The sequence below is a fragment of the Labrus mixtus genome, chromosome 10, assembly GCF_963584025.1.
Source record: "Labrus mixtus chromosome 10, fLabMix1.1, whole genome shotgun sequence".
Taxonomy (NCBI): domain Eukaryota; kingdom Metazoa; phylum Chordata; class Actinopteri; order Labriformes; family Labridae; genus Labrus; species Labrus mixtus.
In genome coordinates, this window is record NC_083621.1 from 13,795,045 (window position 1) to 13,822,004 (window position 26,960).

Consider the following 26,960-nt stretch of genomic DNA (forward strand, 5'->3'; position numbering starts at 1 on the left):
CATCTGTTTGGGTATTATCGTAAACCTTCATGCACCCCCCCCCCCCTTCATCTTCCTACTCCCCCCATTTCCCTCCCTCCCTCCCTCCTTTTGCTACCGCTCTCTGTCTACTTCCTCAGCCGTGTGCACTTGCATGTTTGTGGAAAAGGGGTGGAGAAGGGTGGGTGAGGGTGAGGGTGGGGGCGTGGGGGCTTTTCCGTGACCCTCAGAGTCAATGATACATAAGCCACATGACCAACTGGACTCACACATACACAGGGACACACACGCAGGCAGCCAGTCAGATCTACAAGCGGACTTCCAGCAGCACATTCACAGCTCCACTGAACTTGGCTCTTGCTGCCTTTTCTCTGACAGAAGAAGAAAAGACACACACGCACATTCTCTCACACACACACACACACACACACACACACACCTCCGTGGGAGAGCTCAGATAAAGACGTGCCTTCAGTCTTGGAGTGGCGCTGTCACACACTGATATACAAATACGCATTTAGACAAATACACAGGCACAGTCAGGGAGCCACCATACACACACACACACACACACACACACACATATTCCCACAAATTGACACACTCACTTCCAACACACACACAGGGGAGCAAACAGTCTCTCTCTCTCCTTCTTGCTCGCTCAGCTGCTCTCTCTTCCCCTCTCTCTCTCTCCCTCCCTCTCTCTCTCTCTCTCTCTCACTCTCTCCCTCCCTCCCATCCACACACACACATACACACACACACACACACACACTAACAAACACACACACACAGCACTACAGTATATCAGCGAGTGACTAGCGGAGAGCCAGAGGGGAGTGCAGAAATGAATGTGAAGATCCTGACGCTGGTGATTGTGCTCTTGGTGTCTCTGCTGTGTTCTGCCAGTGCTGGTGAGTACAGGAGCGGCCAGCCTCGATGCTGGTCCTCTCTTTACCTCCGCTTTCCATTTCTCTCTGTGTTTGCCTGCTTGGCTCGTGCAGGCAGCTGTAGTTGATCAGTTACCCAGCATGGTTAGCCTTGTGTGGGCTCTAAAAGGCAGGAATATCAGTACCTGGCTGTATACAGTACTGCACTGCAGTGGTTATACCATCTAGTTATTGCACTGCCTCAGCTTTTAGATGTGTTTCTAGATTAGATTGATGATTTGCTTCCCTACCTTACCTTGATGTAAGCTTGTAAGATGAAGTAGCAGGTATTTGTTGTGGAGCTAATTCTGAGTGATGGATATGCTGTGTGTATGTGTGACTGTTGTGGCTGTTATGAAATGTAAGATATGCATGGCACATGTTCAGCAAGGTGGCGTGAATCTGATTAATTTATGGCTTGATGTATTTCATCTGACCCGAGTGCTATATGATTATTACATGACTGTGATTGTGCAGCAGGGCAACATAGCACCTATATGTGCGTGAGTGCCTCCTGTAGTGATGATAAGGAGGACTGAAATTGTTGTACGCATCGATGAGGGGAACACAGATCCCAGATGCATGGTTGGTCTCCTGTGGGGCTCAGTCTTGATGCCTTGTCACAGTAAATTTCCGTAAAGTACTGCTGCGTCTCTGGAGCCTTTGTTGGACTACATATAACATCCAGATTGGACCTCAATGGCTCATATTTGGAGCAAAAACATTAACTTCAGACCATTATTACAGGGACAGGGCATGTTATCGCGCAGGGCTGATGAGAATAGAGGGGTTCTGAGAAATGTGGCCGGGGGGTTCTAGTTTGGAGAGCTAAGGGCAGTCTGCAGATGTGATGCAGGTAACACTGTGGTGTGAAAAAACAACAGTTAGGCCTGTGTAAATGTCTGGACCATTCTTTGGATTATCACCTAACCACCAACTACAGCAGATAAGAAGACACACAGACAGAGGCTGTGCTTGTATTTAATAAACATTGAAGACTAGACTTTAGCTTTATAGGCTGGGGTTTTGCAATGCTATGTGCACTACATCCAGGAAGATGGGGATATAATCTCAATGATGCTGTAAGGCTATATGTTGCTAGGTGCTGTAGGTGCTGTAGAGACTATGTTAGTGAGATGCTGTGTAGACTATATGCTTGCAGGATGCTGTCCACTCTGCGAATCGATCCATGGCCACAGCACTCACAGTTCCCATACTTCCCAGCACATTTCCTCAGCGACATGCTATTTTCGTCTGGGGCTCTCAGCACATGAGTAAATGGGAAGCAATTATCTAGCATCATGGTCAGTGTCGTTTTTCACGCCCTGCGTGTGGCTAAGCATGTTCCACGCCTGAGAGCCCACTGTGCTACACCAGCAACGGTGAACACAAGGCTGCTGTGCCTCAAGCCTTTCATGGGAGCTTATCCTTCTCAACGCTGTTCAAGTCACGCCGCTAATGTGCCTTCCTGTCCCCGGGCTGCTACTGTAGTATGAGCGCTCCATTGACAGAGAGGAAGGGTGGGAAAGGGAGTGAAAGGGAAGAAGAGATGCAAGTGTGTTGCGGCGTTGCTGATGGGTGTGGGGAGGGATGCTAGCTGGAGTGTGTCTGCATAGCCTCTGCTACAGTATGCGCTGTCGCGGGAAGGTGTCGGAAGCGGCTCCGCATGTAGGCAGTGGGTGTGAAGCCTTTCATCTTGAGACAAACGCTTTTCCAGTTCAGTGAGCTTCTTCTCTCTCACTCATGCATCTGTGTGTGTACATGTGTGTCTGAGAAGGAAGAGAGAGAGATGCGAAGAGTGAGACGAGGAGTGCGTGTGCACTTGCAGGAAGCAATGAATATTGGACTGAACCTGACTGGTATACAGTAGGGTGGGAAAGTGTGAGTCTTGATTGTATTCATGGACGTATTTGCATATTAGCAACAACTCCGAGTGCAACAGGCAACTCACCTTAATAGCCTAATGCTGCTTACAATATACAGTACAGTAGAGTGAAAGAGCTGCTCAGGCTTTCTCTATGTAATATTAGTTCCTTTAGCAGCACACTTCAATTACCCATCCTTGAAAAGCACTCTGGCTCAAGAGTGGGCTCTAGCTTTAGACATGTGGTATCCATAATTCATCCCGAGGCCGATCACTCTTCTTCTTCCCTGTGTAACTCTTCAGACTGGTACATAAACAGTCTTTATTCTCAAAACAGTCTTGTGTCTGTCACAGCCTGCTAAAAGGACATCAAAGCTCCATTTCATTCTTCTCCAGCATTGAAACGACCTGCCAATTTTCCGCCAGTGATGTGCAGGATAAAAACAATAGCAGCTGGCTCACACACACACACATAAACCTCTTTGCGTGCACATACGCACAGTAGGTGTAATCGTAAGGCCTGCGTTGAACAGGTGAGCCCGTTGTCTGTGTGTTAGCGGGGCGTAAGGCCCAGATCTGAGCTGTTATCTGGCAGAGAAATCATCTGCCTGGGAAGGATTTTATGAGAGCTGTCAGCAGTGCTATTATTCCGTATTAAACTTTGATGTATTGTTGGGGCTGGCTGCTCTGTGGCACCATCATGCATATATACTGTACTGAAGTCGCTCAGATGCTCATCCAAGTGTTACAGGTCCAAGTCAAGCCAAAAAGAGGAGCTCTCTACAGTAAACGCAGCTACTCATTAAGACACCTAGAGGCATATAACGCCACCACGCTAGGTTCGATTGTTTTGTTAACAACATAAAACGATCTTAACCAGCTGTAACTAGGAAGCTTTAAATCATAATCCCCAGGTTTTCTTATGTATGGAAGGTGTCTGTGCTTGTGGACGTGATTACTGCGAGGGGGCGAGAACAAAAGCAGCTAAACTTTTCCAGATGTCCCAGCATAACATAATAACAGCGGGCAAACAGTTGTGTCAAAGGGGGAGCAGTAGGAAGGTTATTACGGGATTATGGAGGATTGCAGGGCCTTTTCCTTTTTCTTTAAGACACAGGAACCTGTGAGCACCAGCTGGGTTTATGTCAAACACACACACACACACACACACACACACACACACACACACACACACACACACACACACACACACACACAGGGTTGGATGAAAACCTTCTCATGAAGAACCTGGATTTCCTCTTCATGCAGCATTACGAGCAAATAGAGCTAGCAGCCTGCAGCAATAGTATAGTTCTGCAGACAACACACACACACACACACGCACACACACACGCACACACACAGACCACTCACAAACACTTAAAAAACCCACAAGTTGTGTTTTGCAATTAAGTAAAGAATGATTTGTTGCCATCCTGTTAATTTGGCTCTTGTTAAGTCTCTGTTAGCATAAATAGAAGCATAACAACAATGTGGCCTGGTTTCTGTGAATGCTGTCACAGCTTATCTGTTAATATTTCTGGTCGTAATGGACCATATTCACTTTATATTGTTCCGATTGTAATAACGAGCTGCAAATGGTGACTACAAAATGAGTGTCTCCCACTTGATTGAAAGAGAACTACTTAGGGGTCAAAATGTTGGCAGAATGGCTGTAAGTAAGTTGCAGTATTTCTAAATTATATCCAATATAAGAACTAATACGATCAGTTTAGCTCAATCAAACGGATAAGGGATAACTAGAGGGACTATAGCGGTGGGGGGAACCATCTTGGAACTGTGTGTGGCTGTTACCGGGCAGGAACAATGTGTGATTTTTCAGTAAAACTATTTTGCATCAATCGGATCATGTATTTTAATGTACCAGGGTTTTTAATTGTTTGTTTAGTCAAAAAAACTGATATTTACGTGAAGTTGTATTATCTATTAATAATTTCCCAATCTAAACTGTGAAGGGGTTTTTCATCTTGCCGACCCCTAAAGGACTCATAATGAGATCCTTAGTGTAGCTGTTGGTTTCAAAGATGAGGTTTACTGTGATAAACCACTTCACATCTGTATAATATCAGCCAACGTAAGCGCTTAGAATGGCACCAACAATTGCTTTGGAGTAGGTGGGAGTAGTGGAAGAGATTTTGTGAGAAATCATAACTCATTTGGTAGGGATATAAGGCTAACCTTTGGGCTAACTCTCCCTTGAGAACTCAGCTGCTGGAAGACTTTGGCACATGACTGCCGGGCTGCTGTAATGTAATTCAGAACTCTTTGAATGAATAAATCTACTCACTTAGATCCTCCCATGAGAGTTGATGCAATGAATTGGAAAAAAAGAAGCAAAGGGGGAGTAAAAGTCAGGCTACAGGGACAGAAATATGAAAGGCTGGATAGGAAGCGGGGCTATCTAAGAGTTGAAAGTTTGCGTAAGCTTTCTGTGGTGAAAGGAGTCACAGCTGGTCATCTTGTCTGTCTTCATCAATTTCATGTGTGGAATAATTACGTTTTTCGGCTGTAAAGTGGTCTGTTCAGCTAAATGTGCTAAGTTACTTGTAAATTAAATTCTGACTCCATTCTGATTCCTTGTGTAAGTGGAGTCCAGACCCCCCTTTAAGTTTTGAGGTTGCAACCTTGAGGTTTAGGTAGGGTTTTTTGGGGGGGTTAGGGAGTGGGGGTCCTGTGTTAACCAGAACTCATGTGATCACCAGACCCTATCCTCAGGCCTGGGGCGCTCCTTACAACTTAATTGGAGCCAGATATTTTCAAAACCTGCTCTGTTTTCAACCATTGTCCAATATTAAAGTGATTTATGGCTCTCTTTCTGAACATTAAGTGTTGCATTTATTGCGGTAGCCCAGGCAGATCAGATTCCTGATCAAGATCTGAGTACACACGTATTTTAACGGGCTGCCAGACCGCAGAATAAATATTGCGGTCTTTAAGAATGCAGGTGCTTTAATTACTTTCATGCTCAATTTTTAGGAAGCAAGAATGGGAAATATGACGTCTGTTTATTGCTTTGGATGAGTCATTTGTGGTAGAAATTCATGCTTCAGCAGCAATAAAAGTATGAAGGAGAAGAAGTGAATCAAATAGATATGGTTAGTAAGTATTGTAATCATTAACTTCAAAGCTCTATAGTCACCATCATGGTTCATAGATATAATAAATGTAAGGCTGAGAGTGCTGCACAGCTGGCTGTTGTTAGGCTTTTCTAAGTCAGACAAGGGATTTCTCTGTGAAGATTGGGGCAATCGTGGATGCTGTAGAGGGACTTAGTAGATCTTGGGTTCATTTAGTGACGCCCCCACTGGGATCTGCTTAAATCCCAAGCGTAAGGCAAAGGAATGTGCATGTCACTTTATTTTCACAGAACTATAAGATGTTTTTGGTGCACCTCTTCTGTTTAAAACTCTCATTCACCTCTTGTTCTCGCCTTTAAGGAAACATATGAAATCGTGAAATCACTTCCACTGGGGCCCTTCACTCATACATTATTCATCACAATAGCTCTGTCTTTGATCACAAATGTTGTTGTCCCTGGGATACTATGTCAAACATACAGGTCTGAGCTGAAATGTTGGTTAATCAAATGATCTTTCACTCACTGTAAGCATGAGGCTCCCCCTAGATCAGGACCGGGCCGCTGAGTTTGTCCCTCAGTTTCACACACTGTTCAGGAGATGCCGCCCTGCACTCACGGCCTGTGAACATGAACAGATGTTGGAGAAATGCAAAGGCAAAACACTATTTGGATTTTATAAACATGCATCCACTTCAGGCAAAAAGTTAATCCTAACAGCTGATGAAAACTTCATAAACACAGAGGGCCAAAAAAACAGTCCCGTTGCTCCTTTAAGAAAAAGCTAAAGACGGAGTGTTTGCATTTTAAGGATAGTGACCGGACTAACAATGAAGACGATGATATTGATGATGATATTGATGAGGACAATGATGATACTTAGAATAGTTTTGATGCTGATAAGAATTCTCATAATCTTTTTTATTTTATACATATAAAAATAAAATCCGTTGTGCACTGCCTGTCAGCAGCTGTGTCTGATCGGACTTAAAGCTTAAAGCTTAAAGCTTTCTGACGTTGTTTCCTCCTCTCTAGATCCTTGCTTGTGTTGCCCGTAGTCTCAGATGTACTTTGCTTTGGACATAAGCGTCTGCTGTATTGTAGAGTGGCTTTCTATGTTTCATTGCGTATCCTTTAGCCAAAGGTGTTTTCCTGCACACCATATGTAATATGCTACAGTATTAAACAAAACAACTCTGTTGTAGCAGACAGTTTCATACATCTTTCAATGTGTACTTAATAGCAAGAATAATTGAACAATCAAAACAAATCACACTGTTATAATAAAACTGCTCCTTAGTTTGACTCTGTGTCTCAGTAGTACTACTCATTAATATTTTAGATTTTGACCTCCATGCTACAGTATAATAGGTTGTGCTGTTTAATATTGCATATTGGCTGAAATCACCTCTACTATTGAAGCTATCATGTTGATGTGGTCATTTAATAGTTTTGGAAAATTCTGATGTCAAAATGAATTTTTCCCAGAAAGCGGCTGTTATTAGACTATTCAAATTAGTAACTGAGATTTTATTTTACACATTTGGTAAGTTTTGTCAGAAGCCATACCTAACAATAACGGCTGCTTACAGCATTTTTTTTTTACATGTGAATTTGCATGTATTTGCCATATATCTCAAATAGTGACTGCACATGAAGGTACCTTGTGCTGAGGCTGATCTAAGTGTCAGAGCTATTGTTGTATTATTTAGTGTGGTTGTAACAGTCTGATGCAATGTTGCTGCTCTTTCCTTTAATAGTACTGTGTGCGCTATGGGAAAAAGTGATGGTCCCCTCAGGCATTAGAAGCTGCAGTGAACCCTGCACAGTGACGTTTCCCTCTCTCTCTCTCTTTCTGTCTCCCTCTTTCTCCCACACCTCAGATGGGAAAAAGCATGCAGGTTCACAGCTGGAGGGGGGGGGGGGGGGGGGGGGGGGGGGGGGGAGTGATGATACAGGAGAGGGAGGGGGCAGTGTTTCACATCTGATAAGCGTGCCCATGGTAACGGATGATTTCAGGATCCCTTTGCCCTTGACATGCAATCTCTAGAGATTAGGGCATCGGTTGGTACCTCACCTACCAACTGTACCTGCCATGCGCAGAGATTTAGCCTACCGCTGTTTGCGGAAACAGTCACACCAGCATATCTCCTGCCCTGAGCCTTTTCTGACACTCCTTGAGGAAAAAACACGATAAGAAAGCTTTCCTTGCAGTGATTTTATGTTTGTATCTCTGACTGCTAATGTTCAGTAGGCTTGAACCTGCAGTAACCTTGTAGCCACAAATTCACCCCTTCAACTTGAGTGGGTTAGTGAATTAAACGACAGGCAGTCAAGTGTTGAGGGGAGTCAGTGGCTTCATTAGCTGCTGCCGGCCCTTTGAACTCACAGCGCTCTGATCATAGCACAGAACGCAGTCTCACACCTCATCATTTCATACACTCTTTAATTCAGGAGCAGAGAAAGCACCACTCTTTACAGGCAGCTGGCTGACTCAAAGGGACATCTGTAGAAATCCATAAACTATGGGGGTGCAGAGTTTGTTTTTAATTTGTTGTGAACCTTCAGTGGAGGTGGGGGGTCTTGATTTCAGAGGGAGGACAGAGGGTTATATTTAAAAGCTGCAGTATTAGGAGCAACTTTTCATGCACTTTGGTTTCCTCACTGGAGGTTTTATAGACAAAGACAGCCTTTAACAAAGCCACAAGCATAGCATTATCACAGAACAACAATGCTGCATATCAAACAGTCCAAGACAGAAATAAAGAGATAGAGCTTACAACCAAACACTGACCCCTCCGAGCCCCCTCGAGAGGAATACTCAGCGGCCAAGAGTCCACAGGGCAGGATACAATTATCACACACACAATCAGATGACTGAATTCAGCCTGTGTGCAGTGAAATTTGTAAAATGAGAACCTGTCCAATATCAGCTGACAATGTCATTCTTTTTGCTCTAAACTGAGCGCCTTTCATGGTGGCTGCCATGGTAACGTGGTCTGAAAGTCGGCAAGCAATTGGTACCAGTTTCTGCCAAGGCTCAGACTTACTGGTAGGCAAGCGATAAGCAGCATTTCCGACACTAACTGTTGGATTGTGTGAGCTAAACAACAAGGGGCTGCCTCCTTATTTAGGCACAGTTCCATATGTGCAGAATGAATGTGTGGGGAGGCTATCAGACAGCTAGCAAATCCCCAGTTTGATGCTATAGCATTGCTGGGGCTTTTTCTAGGTTAATAGAATGTTTGGCTTCTATCTGCCACAATTAACATATCTCACCCTTGGCTAAATAGTACTGATCCCCTCATGTGCTTGTGCAGCGGGACGCATCTCTGCCCCTGACATGTCTCTGTCTGGCTGTGTGGGTTAGTATGTCTGTGGTAATGGCATGCTAGAGGGATCGTTAGCCTAAGCAGCTTTAAGTGAATGAAGGAGGGAGGCACACGGAGGAGACAGCAGGCCTCCTCCTTCAACGTCATGGTAATAACCATGGCTACACACACCAGGGTATTTATTCTTCCTCTCTCACACTAACACAAATATTTTTTTTGTTTCCCTTACGGATTATACACACACATAATGAGCTAAACTACCTCACATTTAGACACACAAAAAAAGGCTGTCACCTTCAATTGCTATTCATGTCGAGAAAATACTGTCATGGTTGTCTTTGGGTTATTTTTGCAATTAAAATCCAATCCAACATCATTTTAAGATATGTTGTTAAGGAAAGGCTTTGACGTACTTACAGTATGTCAGTGTGACACATAATTAAGAAAAGACAGAGAAAGAAAGAATTGGAGTCAAATTTACAGCAATTATTGTGCTTATAGCTAGGAGTTTAATTTTTTAACACACCTTTGAATCCCAGAGGGGAAATTCTGCTGAATGCCTGGCACACACATAGGCCCCGGAATAACAGAATGCACAAACAGGACCTATTGACATGCATTAATGGAGAGACGTTAGAGTGGGTCTGCTGCACAGGGAATGGGTACAGTGACTTGCTTAAGGGCCCATCTGCTCTACTCAGGAACCTCTCCAGTAACCAGACCATCTTCCATACTTTGGTCCCCACCAGGACTCGAACCAATGACCCTCCGGTTCCCAACCCAAGTCTCTACAGACTGAGCTCCTGCTGCCCATAAGCAATATGAGCATTCACAATAAACAAATCGCGGTCTAAATTTGTTACAATATATATGGCTAATTACTTTATGTACAAGCAAATGCTTGAACTCAGTATGCACAAATGTAACCTATTGGATGAAGGGCTGGGCATAATGATACTCAAGTAAGCTATGAGTTACCCTTGGATTAACTGGTTCAAATATGTGGTCATAAGAATCGTCTTTTTGGATTTACTTTGGTTTCAGGAGGGACTTGTTGCCAACACAGGGATTGTGTCAAACATTAAGGACAACAGATAGACAGAAAATGTGAGTTGTAGCTAACATGAACTCTCTAACGTTTGTTTATTTATTGCACTTTATACCGTTCACATATCACATCAGTAAACAATGTTATTATACATTATATATATACATACTTTTTCCTCTCTCATGCCTATTCATTATATATTGGCATGTTAGCATTAGCACAAACCATGCATCCGGCTGCTACAAGAAATCAGAGCAACTAAACTTGTGATTATAGGATGTGCTGCTAGGCTGGGTTGTGAGAACTAACATCATATTCCTATTGCTTAGTTCAGCATAAAACACTGATGTTTGTTATGCCTAGATTTAGAAGTAAACTATTATAATGTGTAGATTAAGTGACTGTTCAGTTAATGGTAACATGACAGTGGATTCAGAACATTTTACATGAGAGGAAGCAGTCTTAGATGTGTACAAAAAGACTGAACTACACTCCAGTCCACTAAACAGTTGTGGTTGGCCTAACCTGAATCACACCCAATGAAATCTGTCTGAATGGGATAAAGTCCAGAGTCTATGGCCAAAGCAAACAAGACATGAGCACACAGATTTTTCTTGTTTCCAGGCATTCTGAGGTTGTCAGTGCCTAAATGAAGCAGAATCCTACATGGGCCCAAAGTGTCATTCTTATCGTTTCTTTTCAATCCCGAACAATTCCCATTGTCCCAGCTGTTTGTTGACACATCAAAACACAGTCATACAAACACCACTGGGTGAGATTTATGACGCAGGGGTGTCAGTCAAGCGATGTAAGGACAGCGGTGAAACAGAGGAGAGATGGAATGTTTTGAGCCAACCGAGAAAATGGATCAATGAGATTTCATGCAACTGATTAATAATCGTTGTGACTGTGAGTGATGAGCAAGAAGAGTAAACAAACAGATAGGATTCAAGAACAGCAGATCAATCCGCAGCGACACAGAGAAAATGAAACGCAGCAGGGATTAAATTTGGGTGGCCACGCTTGACTGTGGGTGTTCATCTTTAATGCAACAGTTTCTAAACCATAAACACAGGCCTGTACGTACTTGTTGCTATAGCTTAACTCACAGGCTGCTATAGTTTGATCCCTTATTTCCTCGTGGCAGAAAAACCATTATGCTGGGGCTGCATTTACAAGTGCAGACATTTGTTATGTGGTTGTTTTGGCAGGCAATACACACAAATCAGCTTTACAACTATCAATAAGCCGCTCTGGCCCATTTGCCATGCTGTCTGTGTTCCTGCATTGACACATAGCGCTGTAATATACAGTTTGCTCTTGGCAGCCATGAGGGCAGCTGATGAACTTGGCATTAACCCAGAGGACGGTCATTTCTCTTCCCTGACTGGATGGACAAGTGCTGGAAGATATATATCTCTCCAGGCTCCTCTGATGAACTCTTGCAGGATCAACAGGGATAAGCTGTCAGTATTCCACTTTCTGCTGGACCATAATAAGATGAAGAGCTTCCATTTAAAAACAAAACAAAACAGACATCACCTTAGGGTGGTGGTGAAACTAGGACAAGGAATTAGGGAGCATCTATTAGCACAAGACACTCTGTGACACTGTCAATTACTCTGTTCAATGCCTGACCACTTCTAGCTCTCAAGGGTTTGGCTTTGTACAACAATCATTCACACATTTTACTGTTATTTCCAAGGTACCCAGTTGAAAAGGTTCCAAAGAGGCAAGGGCAAACTCTCCCATCACAGACTGGTTGCTTACTTTTTTTTTTTGCAGGTTTCAAGGAATCAATTCTTGCTTTGGCTCTCCAAAGCTGTGTTTTATTTTAGTGTTGGCCAGAAGTTAGCTGTTGCAGAAAAGACAGCCTGGTATGTTACTAAAACGATAGCAAAATCGTCCTTTTCTCCAGGAGCTGATGGGAAGGTCTAATAGTTAGCTATACCTCCGATATAGATGCATGCAAAACATTAGGGGCCTGAAAAGCATCTGCTTTCTCAGTGAAAAAGGTCACCCTCAGAAAACATCCCCTTCCTGTTTTTGCACCCATGTCAGTCAATCTAGCAAGAGTCTGCTCTGCTTTTTGTATGATCATGCTGAAAATCTGGCATTTTTCAAGGGAGTTCTTTAACATTCAAATGATATCCTTCACCTTAAAAACATAGCAGTTAAACTTAACCACTTTCCAAACCAGCCATTCTCTCCTTCTCTTCCTCTTTTTGTAGGAAGCGCTGGCAGAAGCAATAGCAATAACCAGACATTCCTGAAATTCCCCTGTTATTAAACTTTAATTAGGGAATTACCTGGTGGGTGAAGAAGTGTTGGGATTTGGTGGAAAGACAGCAAAACTGGGGCTCCAAGGTCATCAGTAGTAGAGATAAGACACTAATTATTGTTGGACATATGTTTTCCTGCTATGCAACTGGTTTACTTCTGCAACGTAAACATGGGAACATCTCATGGGAAAAGATCAAACGAGATACTCCAGAGGCTGGATCCAATTTCAGAGCAATGAGATATCTGAGGTATCTTTGTTTATGGAGATGGAATACGCATTATCCAATAATGGCCCTGCAACAGAAACAATCAAAAGGTCTTATCCTGATACAGCAGCTTCTTTCAATCTATACGAGGTCCACTACACATGGGTAGAGATACAAAGCTAGCTGTTGCTGTATTTCATATCTGTCACACATCGATGCTTTCTCTACAGGATACAGGAGTTAATCTATACTGCCACTGTTATCGCTGGGGCCCGACTTATTTTTAGCAGCTTTCATTACACTTTTCTATCCTGTAGCTAGATTGGATGGGTCGTGATTTGTCAGGAGAATCCTGAGATGTTCTCCGAGCGGTGGCTGACAGCTTGCAATGGCAGGAGACATCTAAATTGTCTCATTATGGACCTGGGTTATGACAGCCTGAGCCAACCAGAGAGGAACACCAGATGAGTTGTGTGAGCCAAAGTACAATTACTTTACCATCATGCATTGCAGTGTGAGCAGTGTGACTCAGTGCATGTGTTTGCAGCACCTTTAGGACTAGCCAGTCACTAAACATCACCTGCAGTTGAGAGCTGTGTAACACTGTAGTTATTGCAACTATCACTGAGACATTTAAGGTGTCAGGATGCTTTAAAATAAGCGCTTGTCAAACAGTGTAGTTAGAGTTCAGTGTCTGAAAACCCGTCCCCTACATCTTTCCAACTTTGGAGGCTGCGTCAGACGGTTTATGAAACTTACACTTACACTTTTAGGACCAATCAACAAAAAACGTATAAAATATAAATATTTTGAGATGATACCAAATGAAACATGTCAGAATTGTCCTCCCATCGTGTACTGTGACCATTCCAAACAGCAAAAACAACCCCCCATACACAAAGAATGCAGCCTTGTTTTTCTGTGTGTTCTGCTACTTAACAGTGTTTTGGCGGTTAAATGAAGCAGGGCCCCTAAAAACTATTCTCAAACAGGGAGTGCATTAACATTCAACCCCCCTGGATTTGCAAGAAATGAGCTGAATGCCTCCAGAATGTGTCAGCGTCCTTCATTCACTGTGTATCTGCAACAATAACAAAGGGATAATGTGCAGATTAGTGCTCCTAGGGGCAAAGATGGGCTTTAGATGCGGAAATATGCAACAGAGACTTTCCCTGCTGCAAATGAATTAGCCCACTGTTCGCCCACAAATTCACTGTGTAATGTGCTTGCGGAAGAAGATTAGTGTGGAAATAGAACTTGAGATGTCTGGCGTTTCAGGGATATACATTGAAAACATTCAACAAGCCGTCTACAGTGGCTCTGCTTTGCAGTTCCCCATTATTTAAACCTGAAGGCTAGGAACCTTTCTGTTTTTTTCTCTTAACCAATCGAAAGTTGTTCTTTTGAAAATGTCTTCAATATGCCACAGCTGAAGGTCGACAATTGCCTTTCCTCTAATGGCTTTTTGAATTCTGCTCTTGAAGAAAGCTGCCCTCTATTCAAGAAAATTGATCTTGCCTTTTAGAGACGGCTGAGGGTTTTTTTGAGTTTTATCGTTTCAAAGAGGTGACATTCTCAGGGGCACAACTGCACCTTGTTCATATAACAGCCATTAGTGTTACCATTCAGCCACATTTAAATACACGGACTGGTAAAATCATCTAAAGGAACCGGGGCACGAAATGTCATAATGGCTTTTGTAAGCTGCTCATCTGGTGTCCTCAGTATACTGTCTGCTTTCTCAAACCTCTGCCGTCGGCTGGCTGACTTATCTTAAGCTGTGTCCTAACGGGAGTCCTTGCAAAGCCAAGGAAGGTTATTTTCCTGGCAATTCTAAAAATGGTAACAGTGTCTCTGAGGAGAGGGGACAAGTGTCATGACCCCATGTGAGTAATGCCAATCAGCTTTTTGAAGGAAAGTAACCAGTGTAGATTTGTAGTTTCATTTGAGGAAAAGGGTTCATTTTTGCATTGAGTAAGACTTAGAAATGCAGAGCGGATCACATAACTTATTATTAAGTTTAAAAAAAGGAAGGAGCATTTTTAAATGGTTCCTTCAGTTTATTCATTTGGCCTGTAAAACAGTTATATAACCATAATTATCTTGTTTGGTGCTGGCTTGAATGTCTTAAGTGTTTTCACAGTCTAACCTATACCATGGACCAAATAGTAAAGATAACTCAGACTCTACTTCTTTAATTTTGACTTTTGAAATTTGTTTTTGGGAGTACTTCAAATGTTATGAAAGTCAATGAATAGACTACCCTTAATTCCCCATTAAAACACATCCACATCTCCATTTCAGTGAAGGTAGACACATTTTAAGTCAGGTAAATGAGGGTTTGTCACTGCCTTGTTAATTTAAGATGTAAAATATGTCCATACACATGTGTTACATACACTCAATCCTCAGTGAGATATTAAAACACTTTTACGTTCCCAAATAAAAAGTCCTGCTCTGCTATTACTTACATTTTATTAGACTATATAACTGGAAGTAGTGTGAGAGATCACCCTTGTTAAATATGCTATAATGGCATAACTGCAAAAGCTGTCTTCATAGAACCTCCATGTGGAGGTCTTTCAGTTTCTGATAGGTGGAAAGGTCATAGAAACACTTAAGGTGGACCAGCCCATTTGGAAAAGAGAGGCTTAAGGGGATCAGGCCACACTTATTGAGAGATGACTGAGAACATCTGGGATCACTCTCAAGCACGTGCACTCACACACACCTTAAACATTCACACACATTCTCTTAGAGACGCAACGCTATTCAACTCATCTGTAATCTTTGATCAAACACTGCAACAGGATTCACCTCCACAATGTGTGCCAGAGTTTGTAATCTCTAGGGAGAGTGACAGAGACATGAGACACGAGGGTTTGGGGTTTCCTCACTTCAGCCAGGGCTTCGTCTATCTGCTGTTCTGTGGTTCAAACACACTGAATTGATGAACTACAATAGTGGGTGGGCTAAAGGGGGCCCACACACACACTTATCTATACATGCCTCAGGTTTCTTCCTTATTTACTACGGTGATCCCTCTTTGAATCATTTACTGTCTGCACTGATAAACAGTCAAAATGTGATACTCAGGTTGAGAAGAGGCTGTGAAATACTGTTTACCTGAGAGGTTAATTTGAGGGTATCTAATCGGTCTCTCGTCTTTGTGTGTCCTCCAGGTCCCATGGCCTCCACAGAGCATGGCAGAGAGCTTGAAGATGCGCCTACAGTGAGAAAAATGGTCCAGCAAAACCCTGCGAGGGGTGGTCAGACCCACAGACCAGCCGGCTGGAAGAGGAGACGCCCACGGCCACGTCTTTCCCACAAGGGGCCTATGCCATTCTAGAGCAAGGTGAGTTTCTGGGAGTCGTGGGTGAAATGGCTCATTTGGTTTTGTTCAGCGAAGCATGCCATTAAACCTGTCATAAAAAATGCCCGTTTTACACAATAAAAGACTTTCAACAGATTCAGTGGAAAAGTTTGTGTATATCTTTGCTAGGTTAGACCAACTTTCTGTCAAGTCAGAGCTACGTTGAGCAAAAGCTTTTCCCATAGTTTAATTAAATAAGTGCTGACAATAGTGGGAGCCATTTAAAAGATGCCTGTTAAGTCTGAAAAATGCTCGGTTGGCAGAATCGATTCTGATGTTTTGGATGATGAATAGGAAACTCACACTCTTACTGGAATACTGAAGACCCTGGTAACTTAGGATGGGTACGATTACTTGATTACTCGAATACTTGTTGACGTCATTTTTCGAGTAATATTTCACCACTAGCACACCTGCCCACGTGTTGTTTTAGGATACTATAGTTCAACTCAGTTAGTGGTAGATGCCCCATGTCAGCTGTGACCAGGAATAGTGATGTCTGGAAGTAATTTGACAAAAAAAGATGACGATGATGCCCGGATGAAGTTGTGGTGTCCAACCTGCATATCATAGAAATACTAGTTCGATACTCAATCTCATGAGCTCAAAGCACAAGAATAACCAGCAGAGACAGCAAACAGGCAGATTATCGCATCACATCCTTTGCTTGCCCTGTTAGCACAAGATGTTGTGATGATACCGAAGCAGAGTGGATTATCTTGCTAATGACGAAAATGGCAACTAGAGATATGTCCCCATTAAGTTTTGTGGAAGGAGAAGGTTTCTTTAAGCTGATGCCTTTTGAGTTGCTGTTTTTTTTCCACCAAGCCTATCAGCAAGCAGCATGCTAGGTTGTTTTAAAGCTACGTCATCTTTTTCCTCATATGGGAGACAGCTATACTTAGAAACCTAAACTTTGAGTCAATTACCAAGCAAACATCATTTCTCTCTACCTGATGAAGGTAATTAAAACCATTCTCCTAAAGATAATACTTTGGAGAGTAAGGTTTCCTTGAGGCACCACTCACCTCTCTAAGGTTTGTTTGGCTTGCTGTCAAGTCAAACAAGGCTTTGTGTGAAATCTCTTTCATCCAAAATTAGAGATAATATTTTGCTTATCACCTGACAGTTTGGTTTTCGCCGAACCAAAACATACTCTCTGTATTGTAGTAAAGACAGATCAACCTCCATTGAAAATCTGAAAGACACTCTTGACTAATTGAAAGACATGATCAAACTTACAGTAATTAAATATAAATTGAAGCTCTCATTGAACTTTCAAATATTAGCCCAGCTTTGTGAATGAGAGGCAAAATCAGTTCAGTTATGTCCGTGCTTTAAGAAGAGTCGAATCCCTTCACACTTCTCCTCCAGACTATTTGAGAGACAGGAAAACTCAACACGACACAATATCCCTGCAGGAGGTGACGACTATACAGCACTGACCTGCAGAGGGTCTCCATAGATTAAAGCCATAGTATGGAGAGGCTGCAGCCAAAGAGTGTGAAAGCATGGTGAATCAGTTAAAACGGAAAAAAAAAAGATCAAAGCTATAAATGATTGGAAGCCTTTTCTTTGTATAGGTCTGAAATTTTTTTTACAATCCTTGGCGAAATTTGGATTGTTATCTTTTAAAGGGTTACATTTTCTTTTCACTTCAATCCTGCTTTCAATACCCCCGATTTCCTCGGTCTGCCAGTAAAAAGTGAGAATCCTCTCTGTGAGTTGAGTGGTCAGAGCTGTTTAGTGCTCAGTGCCAGAGTGCTGGCCACACAATATGGGGAGCTTCAGGAAGTTGTGAAGCTCAGTAAAAGTGAACGGCTCAGTGAGTCACAATGCTGTCTCCGCAGACACCACTTAAACCAAACATGCTGAAGATTTCCCTATTTGTGTGCACTTCCTGCTTCCAGCTCCTCTTATCCTTCCGCATAGTTTGATCTCTGTCAAGGGTTTTTCATAACCATGCCAGTTTAGCCCAGGCTTGCTTTTCGCCTCAGCATGATGTATTCTGACCAAAGCCCTTCACAAAACCTGATATTTTGCATCTGTCCATCCTGTGATATCTTAAAATGCTCTGTTCTTCCTATCCATCCACCTCACTTATCCAGCTCTTCTTTGCTTTGAGCAGATGATTGAAAAAAACACCTCTGGAAAGAGCTGGAGATGCATTTTGTTTGATCAAAGGAAGAGTTCAACGGAGACTTCCAGCTGAGGGCTTGAGAGACTCGTAGAGAGACAGATCTTGTGGATTTGTCATAACTGATCTTAACTTAACTTAACTGCTGCGCTGTTGAAGAAGAGATTTACTTGTCAAGGTCAACTTTTCCAAAAACTCTGCTATTTAGCAACATCTTCCACTTCCAGTGTCCAAATCAGCTCATCATTTACTCCCTGACAAACCTGAGGCAAAGCTCGACTTTTAATCATTACACATCCCAGATGGCTGGGAAGAAAGATGGCGACTGGGGTCATCCGCTTTGAGCATCTCGGATCCGAAAGTGCTGTAACATCTCTTAGATCTAAGCCATGCCAGTGACAGTCTAAAGGACGACAGGATATTACAGATTTTAAGCCACAGGCAATTTATGAAACCCCTGTGAGACCCTGAGTATGGGAGAGCTCAGTGAATGAGTCTTCTGAAGGTTTTTTTCCCCCATCAAAACAATGTGGAGATGGCCTGGATCTTCTCCTACACTCTCACTATGTTGTGTGGTATGACATCAAGGGGTTGAGGTCATCCCGTAGACCCAAATGAAAAGAAAGGAAGACAACAAACAACAACAACAACACAACTTAAACTAGATAAGATAAACCACACAATGGTTCTCAGGGATTACATGTCTACAGAAATATGCCATCCTGAAACAAAACCAGACTCTTATCTGTGAAAGCTCCTTGTTGTCATGCAGGAAAGAATACTGCACTGCTCATTCAAAATCTTGAGAAATGATCACAGAGTACAGGAGATAAAAGGCAGAAAGATGAAAGATTTCCCCATTGTTAAGGAGTGCTGCAAGCCTTCGAGTAAACATAATGTTGCGCTTGTGTTCGACAGCTAGTTATACTGTACGATTGTTTTTCTTACCATGTGCTGCACTTTTCTAGCAAAGACCTTAAAATCTGGTTGGAACATGTCTGAAGTAACCTTTTTCTTTCACTGCTTTCAAAGGCAAGATAACGCAGCGCTATGGCAAAGAGAAAGCTCTTGTGACGCTCACTGAGGGGCATCCGTATTGGAGTTGAGAGAAATGTCTGCAGAACTTTTAGGAAACAAAAAAACATGATCTCATGGTAGTTTTTTCTCTGTTTTTGTTTTTTTGTTTTTCAGGCACTGCTTTGAGCGCCCTTCCCCAGGTTCTGATTTCTATGCTCTTCCTTTGCCTTGGGGGGCCTTGCAACAAGGGGCCTAAGCTTGCCCAGCCTGAAGAGTGATGTCCATAGCACCTGCTGGTTCTTCAAGCAACTTTGTCCACACAAAAAAATCAGGACAAGCCGCTCACCCTCAGCTCTAGGAGGAAATGGGGGCCCGGGAAGGGGGGTGGGGGTGGGGGGGGCCTGAGCTATCAGACTCTATTTCTCTGTCTCTCTCTTTCTCTTTCCCTCACTCCCTCAATACTTATCTATGTCTGTCTTCTTCCCAAGCATTTTTTTTTTAATTTTTCTATGATTTACATAATAGAGCCCAATCATGGTGATCTCCCTGAATTACTCACACACTTTGCATGACATGTGGTGGAGAGGGAGCTCGGTTGAAACAATCTGAGTCTTAAAGCATCTGTTGCTTCTCCACGGTGTGGTATTCCCATCTCTCAGATCCAAGGTTACTGCAGCCACCGATTTCATTGCTGTGTAGCTACTTAACAGCTTTGCTGGGGTAGGGCGCTGATTATACAGAAAGGCAGTGTCAGGTTTAATAGTTGTCAAAAGCAAATATTAAGTTCACTTGTGAAACTCTGGATTCCTGCACTTGAACAGTACATAGCCGTTTGAAAAGGAAGAGAAGAATATCGTGATATTATAACCATTGCTTAATTATCATTATTAATGGTGCTTGTACCTCCTCATGACAATATGTCCACATGCAAAGGAAAGTTGGACTAAAAAGAGAGTCCATAATATCAAAACAATCAGTTTAAAGAATTATTCTTTCATTCTTTTATCCAAAGCTAATCTGGTGTTTCTGAACTCATTAACACCTTAGGGGGGGTTTAATCACACACTCAAGGTTACTGTAACATGTCCCACCTTGGATGAGTCCTTTGACCCCAGAATCCCAATCCCGTCCCCAATCCTCAGCCTTCTCACCACACTGCTGCCGTGCGCAGCTGCTCTACACGACTGTTAACTGGCAGGGGCAGTCTGCTCCACCGACAGGCCGCCTTGCCTTTTAATGAAGTGCCAAATAATAACCTTCTCCACAATGCTGCCAGGAACGAAGGAAACAAAGGTTAGGGAGAAACACATTACCTCTTGTTTGAAGTCTTGATACACTGACACATTATGCATTTGAAATTTTCTGCAAAGAGAAATTGAAGAGGACAGTTAAATTAGACCAAAAAGAAGTTCAAAGCAAATGTCAGCTCGGATAATATGCCACTATAATCAGCCTACCACTAGTGCTCTGGCTGTTTAAATATTCAGCATAAGGCTGGTTTGACCCTTTGACCGCCATCTTTCACTTACGAAATGCTATGCCTTTCCATCATACTGGAATATATTACTGTTTATGTTTATTTTTGTCTTTAAGTAGTTTTATTTCTTTTTTTTCTCAGGGTGCTGTGATAGAGGCTTGTACTAGAGCAGTCTATTTTGTGCATTTATTTAACAAAACACAAACATACAATACATCTAAAGCTTATATGAGCATATTTTCATATACTGTATCTTTTAGTCTCCCTTAATGTATTCACCAATATAGCCATGTATTCAGCCTTTTCTCAACGTGATCCTTTCCCTGCATTATGTTGGGTACAGTTGCCTTTCTAGTCTGCCCTTCCACAGCACAGGTGGTCGTGGCTTTGATCATTACACTCATTAAATCCTGGAGTTAATCTTTCTCAGATGGATCTCCCCAAGGCTGGCCGGGGCCACTTAGTCTGAGCTCATTGTTAAATTGGCTTAGACTGAAACCACACCCTCCCCCACCTTTCCAATCCTCAACCCCCTGCTGATTCAGTGTGTCACCATGTAACATATTAGGACTGTAACCTGTAGAGCAGCCACCTCGTTTGTTGTTTATTAGGTGTGCGAAGCAGCTTCCTAGTTGAGATTTTAGGGGGAAAATCTGATTTTAATCCACTGCTCTTCAATCAGCAAACACTCCTTTTTCAAGTCTGTCAGATTCAACCACATAACAACTGGCAGGTTAACCCATGTTTCCAACACCTTTCCCTCTCGCCATGTCTCATGCAAATATTATAATAGAATGCAGAGTCTTCTCACACCCAGCATGAGAAGCTTTTATTAAGAGTGCATCTGAAATCACAGTGGTAATCCACCCAGCCAAGATCAGCTTGATTAAAAATGCATTAAATCCTAGGGCACTGTGAAGAGTAATAATTTCAGTTCCACCATTATTTTTTCATACCCTCTCAGACAGAGATGTAGATTTCATTAATGCTCCTTGGGAGTGAGACAGCTTTGCTCAGGATGTGTCATTAGTATTGGGGAAGATAGTAGAAGATATGGGCTGGGGATGGAAGTTCAAAGCTGCAGGAGTTGGGGTGCTGGAAGTAGACTGGGTCATAGCAAAGGGGTTCAAATCAATATTTCCCCTTCCCAGAACTTATTGTTATGGAGCCGAGCAACGTCTGTATCCGCACTGTTCTTCATGAATGTATCCTCACCATCTGCACCAGCCATGCTGCCCTTTCAGAGACCAGAGCAAACCAGTGTTTATGTAAAGTACTCTTTTTAATCTTGGTCTGGTTATCAGTTGAATCCAAAAAAATCATAAGCCAAAAATCCCACTGATCCAAAGCCTCCGGTGTAAACTAAGTCCCTACAAATAGACGTGGCTTTGCTCCAAGACTTCTCTGTATGGGTTTGCAAGGCTGCACTTTTACAATTCCATTATGCTGCTGGAAAAATACACCCTGAAAACAAGAGTCTCTTGATATGGAATGGTTTTCCAGTGTATTGTGACAATTTTTTGTCTGATTCTTGTCTAGCTGGTTGTCCAAAGCTTACTTTTTGAATACAGTATGAAACACTGTATCTTTTGTGGATGTAACAAAATAGAAAAGTAGTCTGCAGCACAATATGTCGTGGACACGTGAAAGCTTTCAGGCGTTCTTTTCTTGTTGATGATAGCCCACAGTCCTCCCCTGCACATCAGGTTAATGGGCCTTGTGGTGTGGAAGGACAAGCACGTCCAGGCTCAAACTGAAATGGTAAACCAATACATTATGCTCGGGGAGCAAAACCATTTTCCTTAATGGTCTTTTCCAGCAAGGCTTACACAAGAGAAACGATTCCGATCCTGTCAATGTTTCCTCTCCAGTTCCTCTTCTCTGTGACCATCACAAGGCCTGAGTAATGTTCCTATGCACTTGTTAGCATGTTTTCCTGGTAGAAAAATGTCTGTTCTCAGAACTTGCCCCTTTGTGTTTAGTTCTTTTTGTTCTGCATTTGGCTGGGAGTGTGTAAGGAGTGGGGATGAGCAGAGATACAGATACTAGTGGTGAAGCTGGTGGCAGGTTTTAAAACATTAGCTTATTTTATTGAGCTCTGTTTACCAAATCCACCTAAAAGGTTACAGTAAAACACAAGGTTTTTATGTTTTCTTTATCCCATTTTCATTCAGTTCTCTACCAGAAAAAAATCCTTTAAATAGATACCAAACCAACCATTTCTCTCAAAATGGAAATGGAAACACATTCCATGATTTTACCTTGTGAAGCCCCTCAAACTGTAACATGTTGGCCTTCAGAGTGGGTGTCTGCAGGATCAAGTGGCTGATATTCAATCCAATGCATTCACACATTCTCACTAGCTGGGCAATCCAAAGGATAACTAGATTTTATCCCTTGTGGGAAATGACTAAGATCTGTCATTATCCGGGAGCCTCAAAATGAGACCTCCTACACCCAGAATAGCACAGGCCCCTCCTGCCTTGACTACGACACATTCTTCATCCACGTAACCACTGTGTCCAAGATCACAAAGAACAATCTGAGGAGAGATGCAGTCTGTAGGCTCGACACGCCATCGCAACAGTGTTACTAGGTCTGAAGCAGAAACCATTTAAAGACGATGTATTACTCCTGAAACTTATATTCTGTTTATGGTGTGTGCTCATATTACTCACCAGGCCAAATGTACAGTCCCTGTCTCTGTTTTGATGTTGAACTGGGCAAAAATAAATGACATAAATAAATAAATAAAACAAGTGTATCAGAAATGGTTGAAATACTGTGTACATATTTGAACTTTTGGTTTCTAATTTATAAAAGATAAGCTTTAGCTCTTGGAGTACTTATTTTATTTTTTCCTTTCATGCGTAGCTTTGTGTTTTTATTTTCTATTTCTGTAAAGTGTGTAAATATATCTTTATGATAATAAGTAATATTAAAATCTTATTTTAAGAAAAACCATGCATCATGTCTTTTTTTTTGGCAAATGATTACAATGATAGAGGGTTAGTTGGTCACCAATGTTATTGCAATTATTCTCCAGCCAACATGAATGTCGGCACTTGTTTCCATGTAAATCCGTCAAGGAAAAGTCAAGGGATGAACAAAATCAGTTGGATTTACCCTCTGAAATGCCAGAGGGGGGAAAAATTGCCATGGAAACATGATATTTAACTAGAGAAGTACAAACTTAGCCCAGCTTGTGTGGCTTAATGAAATAACTGATGATCACCAGACACATTAGGATTCAGCCATTGAAAACCACCCATACCAAAATGGAATCCTTCTTGTGGTTGCAAAGACTTTTAACTAAAACAAAAATGCAATCTGCTTGGGGTGCCCAAGAAACAGTCAGGAGATCATCAAAATCAGATGACTACATCCTCTGGGGAACATGAATGCCTTTTCAAGAGTTGACGTCAATCAGCCCAATAGTTGTTTAGAAGTTATCAGCCAAAACAAAAGTGTGGAACAAGCTGAAAAACTGACATTATCAGGATGGAGCCAAAAAAAATGAAGTTTAGTTTATATTATAGATCAAGCCGCCACTATGAAGATACTGAAAACAAACCCAAGTCAAACTCAAAGGCTTGCACACTGAATACTGTTAGAATTGAATGAACTTTAAGGTTGTCATTTAGTCAAACTGCACTTGTCATAAATATTTGTCATGTTTATGTTCTCAGCAGTGAGCGCCACTGAATCAACAAAAAAGGCTAATATTTATTTAAATGGGTTGCCTCTTATCGGACCAAATTAGCCTCCTCGTTACACAGCAGAAGTGCACCAACAGGGAATTTACTTGTATTTTTTCAACCGTATTACATCGAGACATTCATGTTGTTTTTGTATTTTAAATTTGTGTAGAACCTGGACTGAAACTCTGAAAAAGACGAACAAAAAAAACATGTTTACCTGAGTGCCACAGACAGTAACCTTTCCCTTTAGCTGAATCTTGTATAGAAAGTCAAAACCCTTTGAAAATGTAAATCAACTCCTCATCCATTAAGGAACATTTCACAAGAGACAGGTAGCCTTTTCAGAGCCTATAGTGCATACTAAGCAATCTTCACATTAATGCATCACAGCTGCTGAGCATGCATGCAGACTATGGATATGTCTAGATGGACTGATATTTAGCGTGCATATATATATATGTCATATCTGCACACAAAGGAGGCTTCCTACAGTGTTACTGCTGAATAATCAGAAAGGAATCCAGTTGATGGTAAAAGCCCACAAATCCACATTTATTAAACGATTTCTTGAATATTTAGTGAAAATCAAGACCCCTGAGCCTAGGATTTAGGGTTATTTTATAAGAAATGTGTTGGATCATGTGATTTCTTTCGAAACATAAAATGTGCATGCTCTATATTTTAAAGAAAAAAACACCAGAAATTATATGTCTGAATACTTCAGGCATGCTACGTTCTCATTATGTTGTTTATCTAAGAGAGACTCTGTGAAGCAATGTTGTTAAAATGTACGGAGCCTTTTGCATGGGAGCCACTCTTCCTCCCAAACCCCCACAGGGACTACTCAGGGAAGTGTCTGGTTAACGCACTGAGCTGACATGTCATGATAGACAAGGAGTGCACCCCCGAGCCCCAGCAGCCGCAAAAAAGACGCCCAAGGTTATATCATCAAGCCTGGGTCAGCTGTATAATTGGACCCGGGGTCACTTGGAGGATATGGAGCGTGACAATGAGGCTATAGAGTTACAGTTTGTGGCTGGGCAGCAACGGACGGTGGTGGGGCAAAACAGCGAGGCCAGACGGCCCTTTAAGGAGTTCAAGGTCCGCCTGTGAGAGCAACTCTGGACCCTGTTCACTGTCACTGCTGGTATGTTTGTCACCAGTACACTGCTGGGAGAGTGGGGGTGGGTATATTGGGTTATTGTCGGAAAAGTTAAACTTTCAGGTTGATGGGTGAAGTACTGAGGATAATGAATGTCAGCACATTATTATGAGGATCTTTAAATCATTGACATCATCCCTTTAGATGCAGAAAACATAAAATCTTTACAGATTGGAAGAATTTGCATTACAGTGCCTTCAGTACTTATATGCATTGATATAAATGTGAATACCACAGAAACAGACCATATTAGTAACATCTGGACTGCTTTTGGCAGAGACTCCCAGAATCAACTCTTGCCACATCATAAAAAAAAAAAGCTTTACTGCAGTTGGCAATCACACAATACCACCAACAAAGCCCACAGAACCACCGACAGACCCACAGTGATGGATATTATCCAGCTCACTGCTGTCGCTCAACCACCTGGACTCCACAGACTCTAATTATACAGAATCTGCAGACTGTGATTGCAAATTGAGGACACATGTGAGAAGCAGGTGTTGCAAAAGTTTTGATTACATTTTTATTACTTTTGTATCAATGTTTTTCCTGTTGTTATGTGGCAACAAGATGATAATTCAAAAGGTGTGGATATGGAGTGTCTGAGCCAAGAAAGTATACTGTACATTCCTGTCTTTCACCATGGCTGAGCAACTGAAAAAAAGATCTACAGGCTTCATGTAACAAATATTTTCAAGCTTCAAATGGAATACACTATTAATACTACAATAGAAGTTAAAGTGTTCCATGTTTCTATTGTTCCTGTGAGTGGAAAATCTACAGCGAGATCGAGAAGGGAAATAGCGCCGCAATGGCCAAATGACTTCAACGAGGAGAAACAGGCTGCTAATTCGTATATAATGTAAATTTGGGGGAAATGGCAAGTCAAAGTCCAACACAATGCAACTGTATTAACATCAATCATGCTGAAAATACAATAAACAAAATAAGTAGGCTGATAATCAGCCCATCACAACGTAAATGTTCCTACCGGTAGGCCTGCAGAGACACTCAGTGACACAGACAGTTTTTTTTTCTCTGGACAGATTCTTCATAGAGCAAAATACTAATCAATCTTTTGTTCAGTTTCAACAGCATTAAGGATAAGGACATTTTATGTTTTTTGGGAAGTCATTGTCACATCTGTGCAATCTGGTTTTGTATGTTTGTGAGACAAAATGCATGCAATATATGCATCAGCTTCTGAAGTGAACAACAAAAAAGTCCTGCCTGCAAACAGAGCCTGGAGCTACCCAAAAGGCAGGAGCAACAGTCTGTAATGCACCTCAGCTGTGTTAACAACAGCAGCTCTGCAGAGGCGACGGATCACTGGAGTGGCCATAAAAACAAAG

At 42.1% G+C, this 26,960-nt stretch overlaps 1 protein-coding gene across 1 annotated transcript; it reads left to right on the forward strand.

Annotated features, from left to right (window-relative positions):
• Positions 1 to 242: 242 nt before the first annotated feature.
• apln (apelin) lies at positions 243 to 23,504 on the forward strand. Its single transcript, XM_061048448.1, has 3 exons — positions 243 to 893; positions 15,921 to 16,093; positions 19,440 to 23,504. The coding sequence occupies exons 1-2, from the start codon at positions 827 to 829 to the stop codon at positions 16,085 to 16,087; spliced, it is 234 nt and encodes a 77-aa protein (XP_060904431.1). The 5' UTR covers positions 243 to 826; the 3' UTR covers positions 16,088 to 16,093; positions 19,440 to 23,504.
• Positions 23,505 to 26,960: the final 3,456 nt, after the last annotated feature.

Coding starts and splice junctions, on each gene's coding strand:
- apln (XM_061048448.1), top strand. CDS start 827: ATGAATGTGAAGATCCTGACGCTGGTGATTGTGCTCTTGGTGTCTCTG. Junction 894..15,920: donor GCTGTGTTCTGCCAGTGCTG/GTGAGTACAGGA, acceptor TGTGTCCTCCAG/GTCCCATGGCCTCCACAGAG.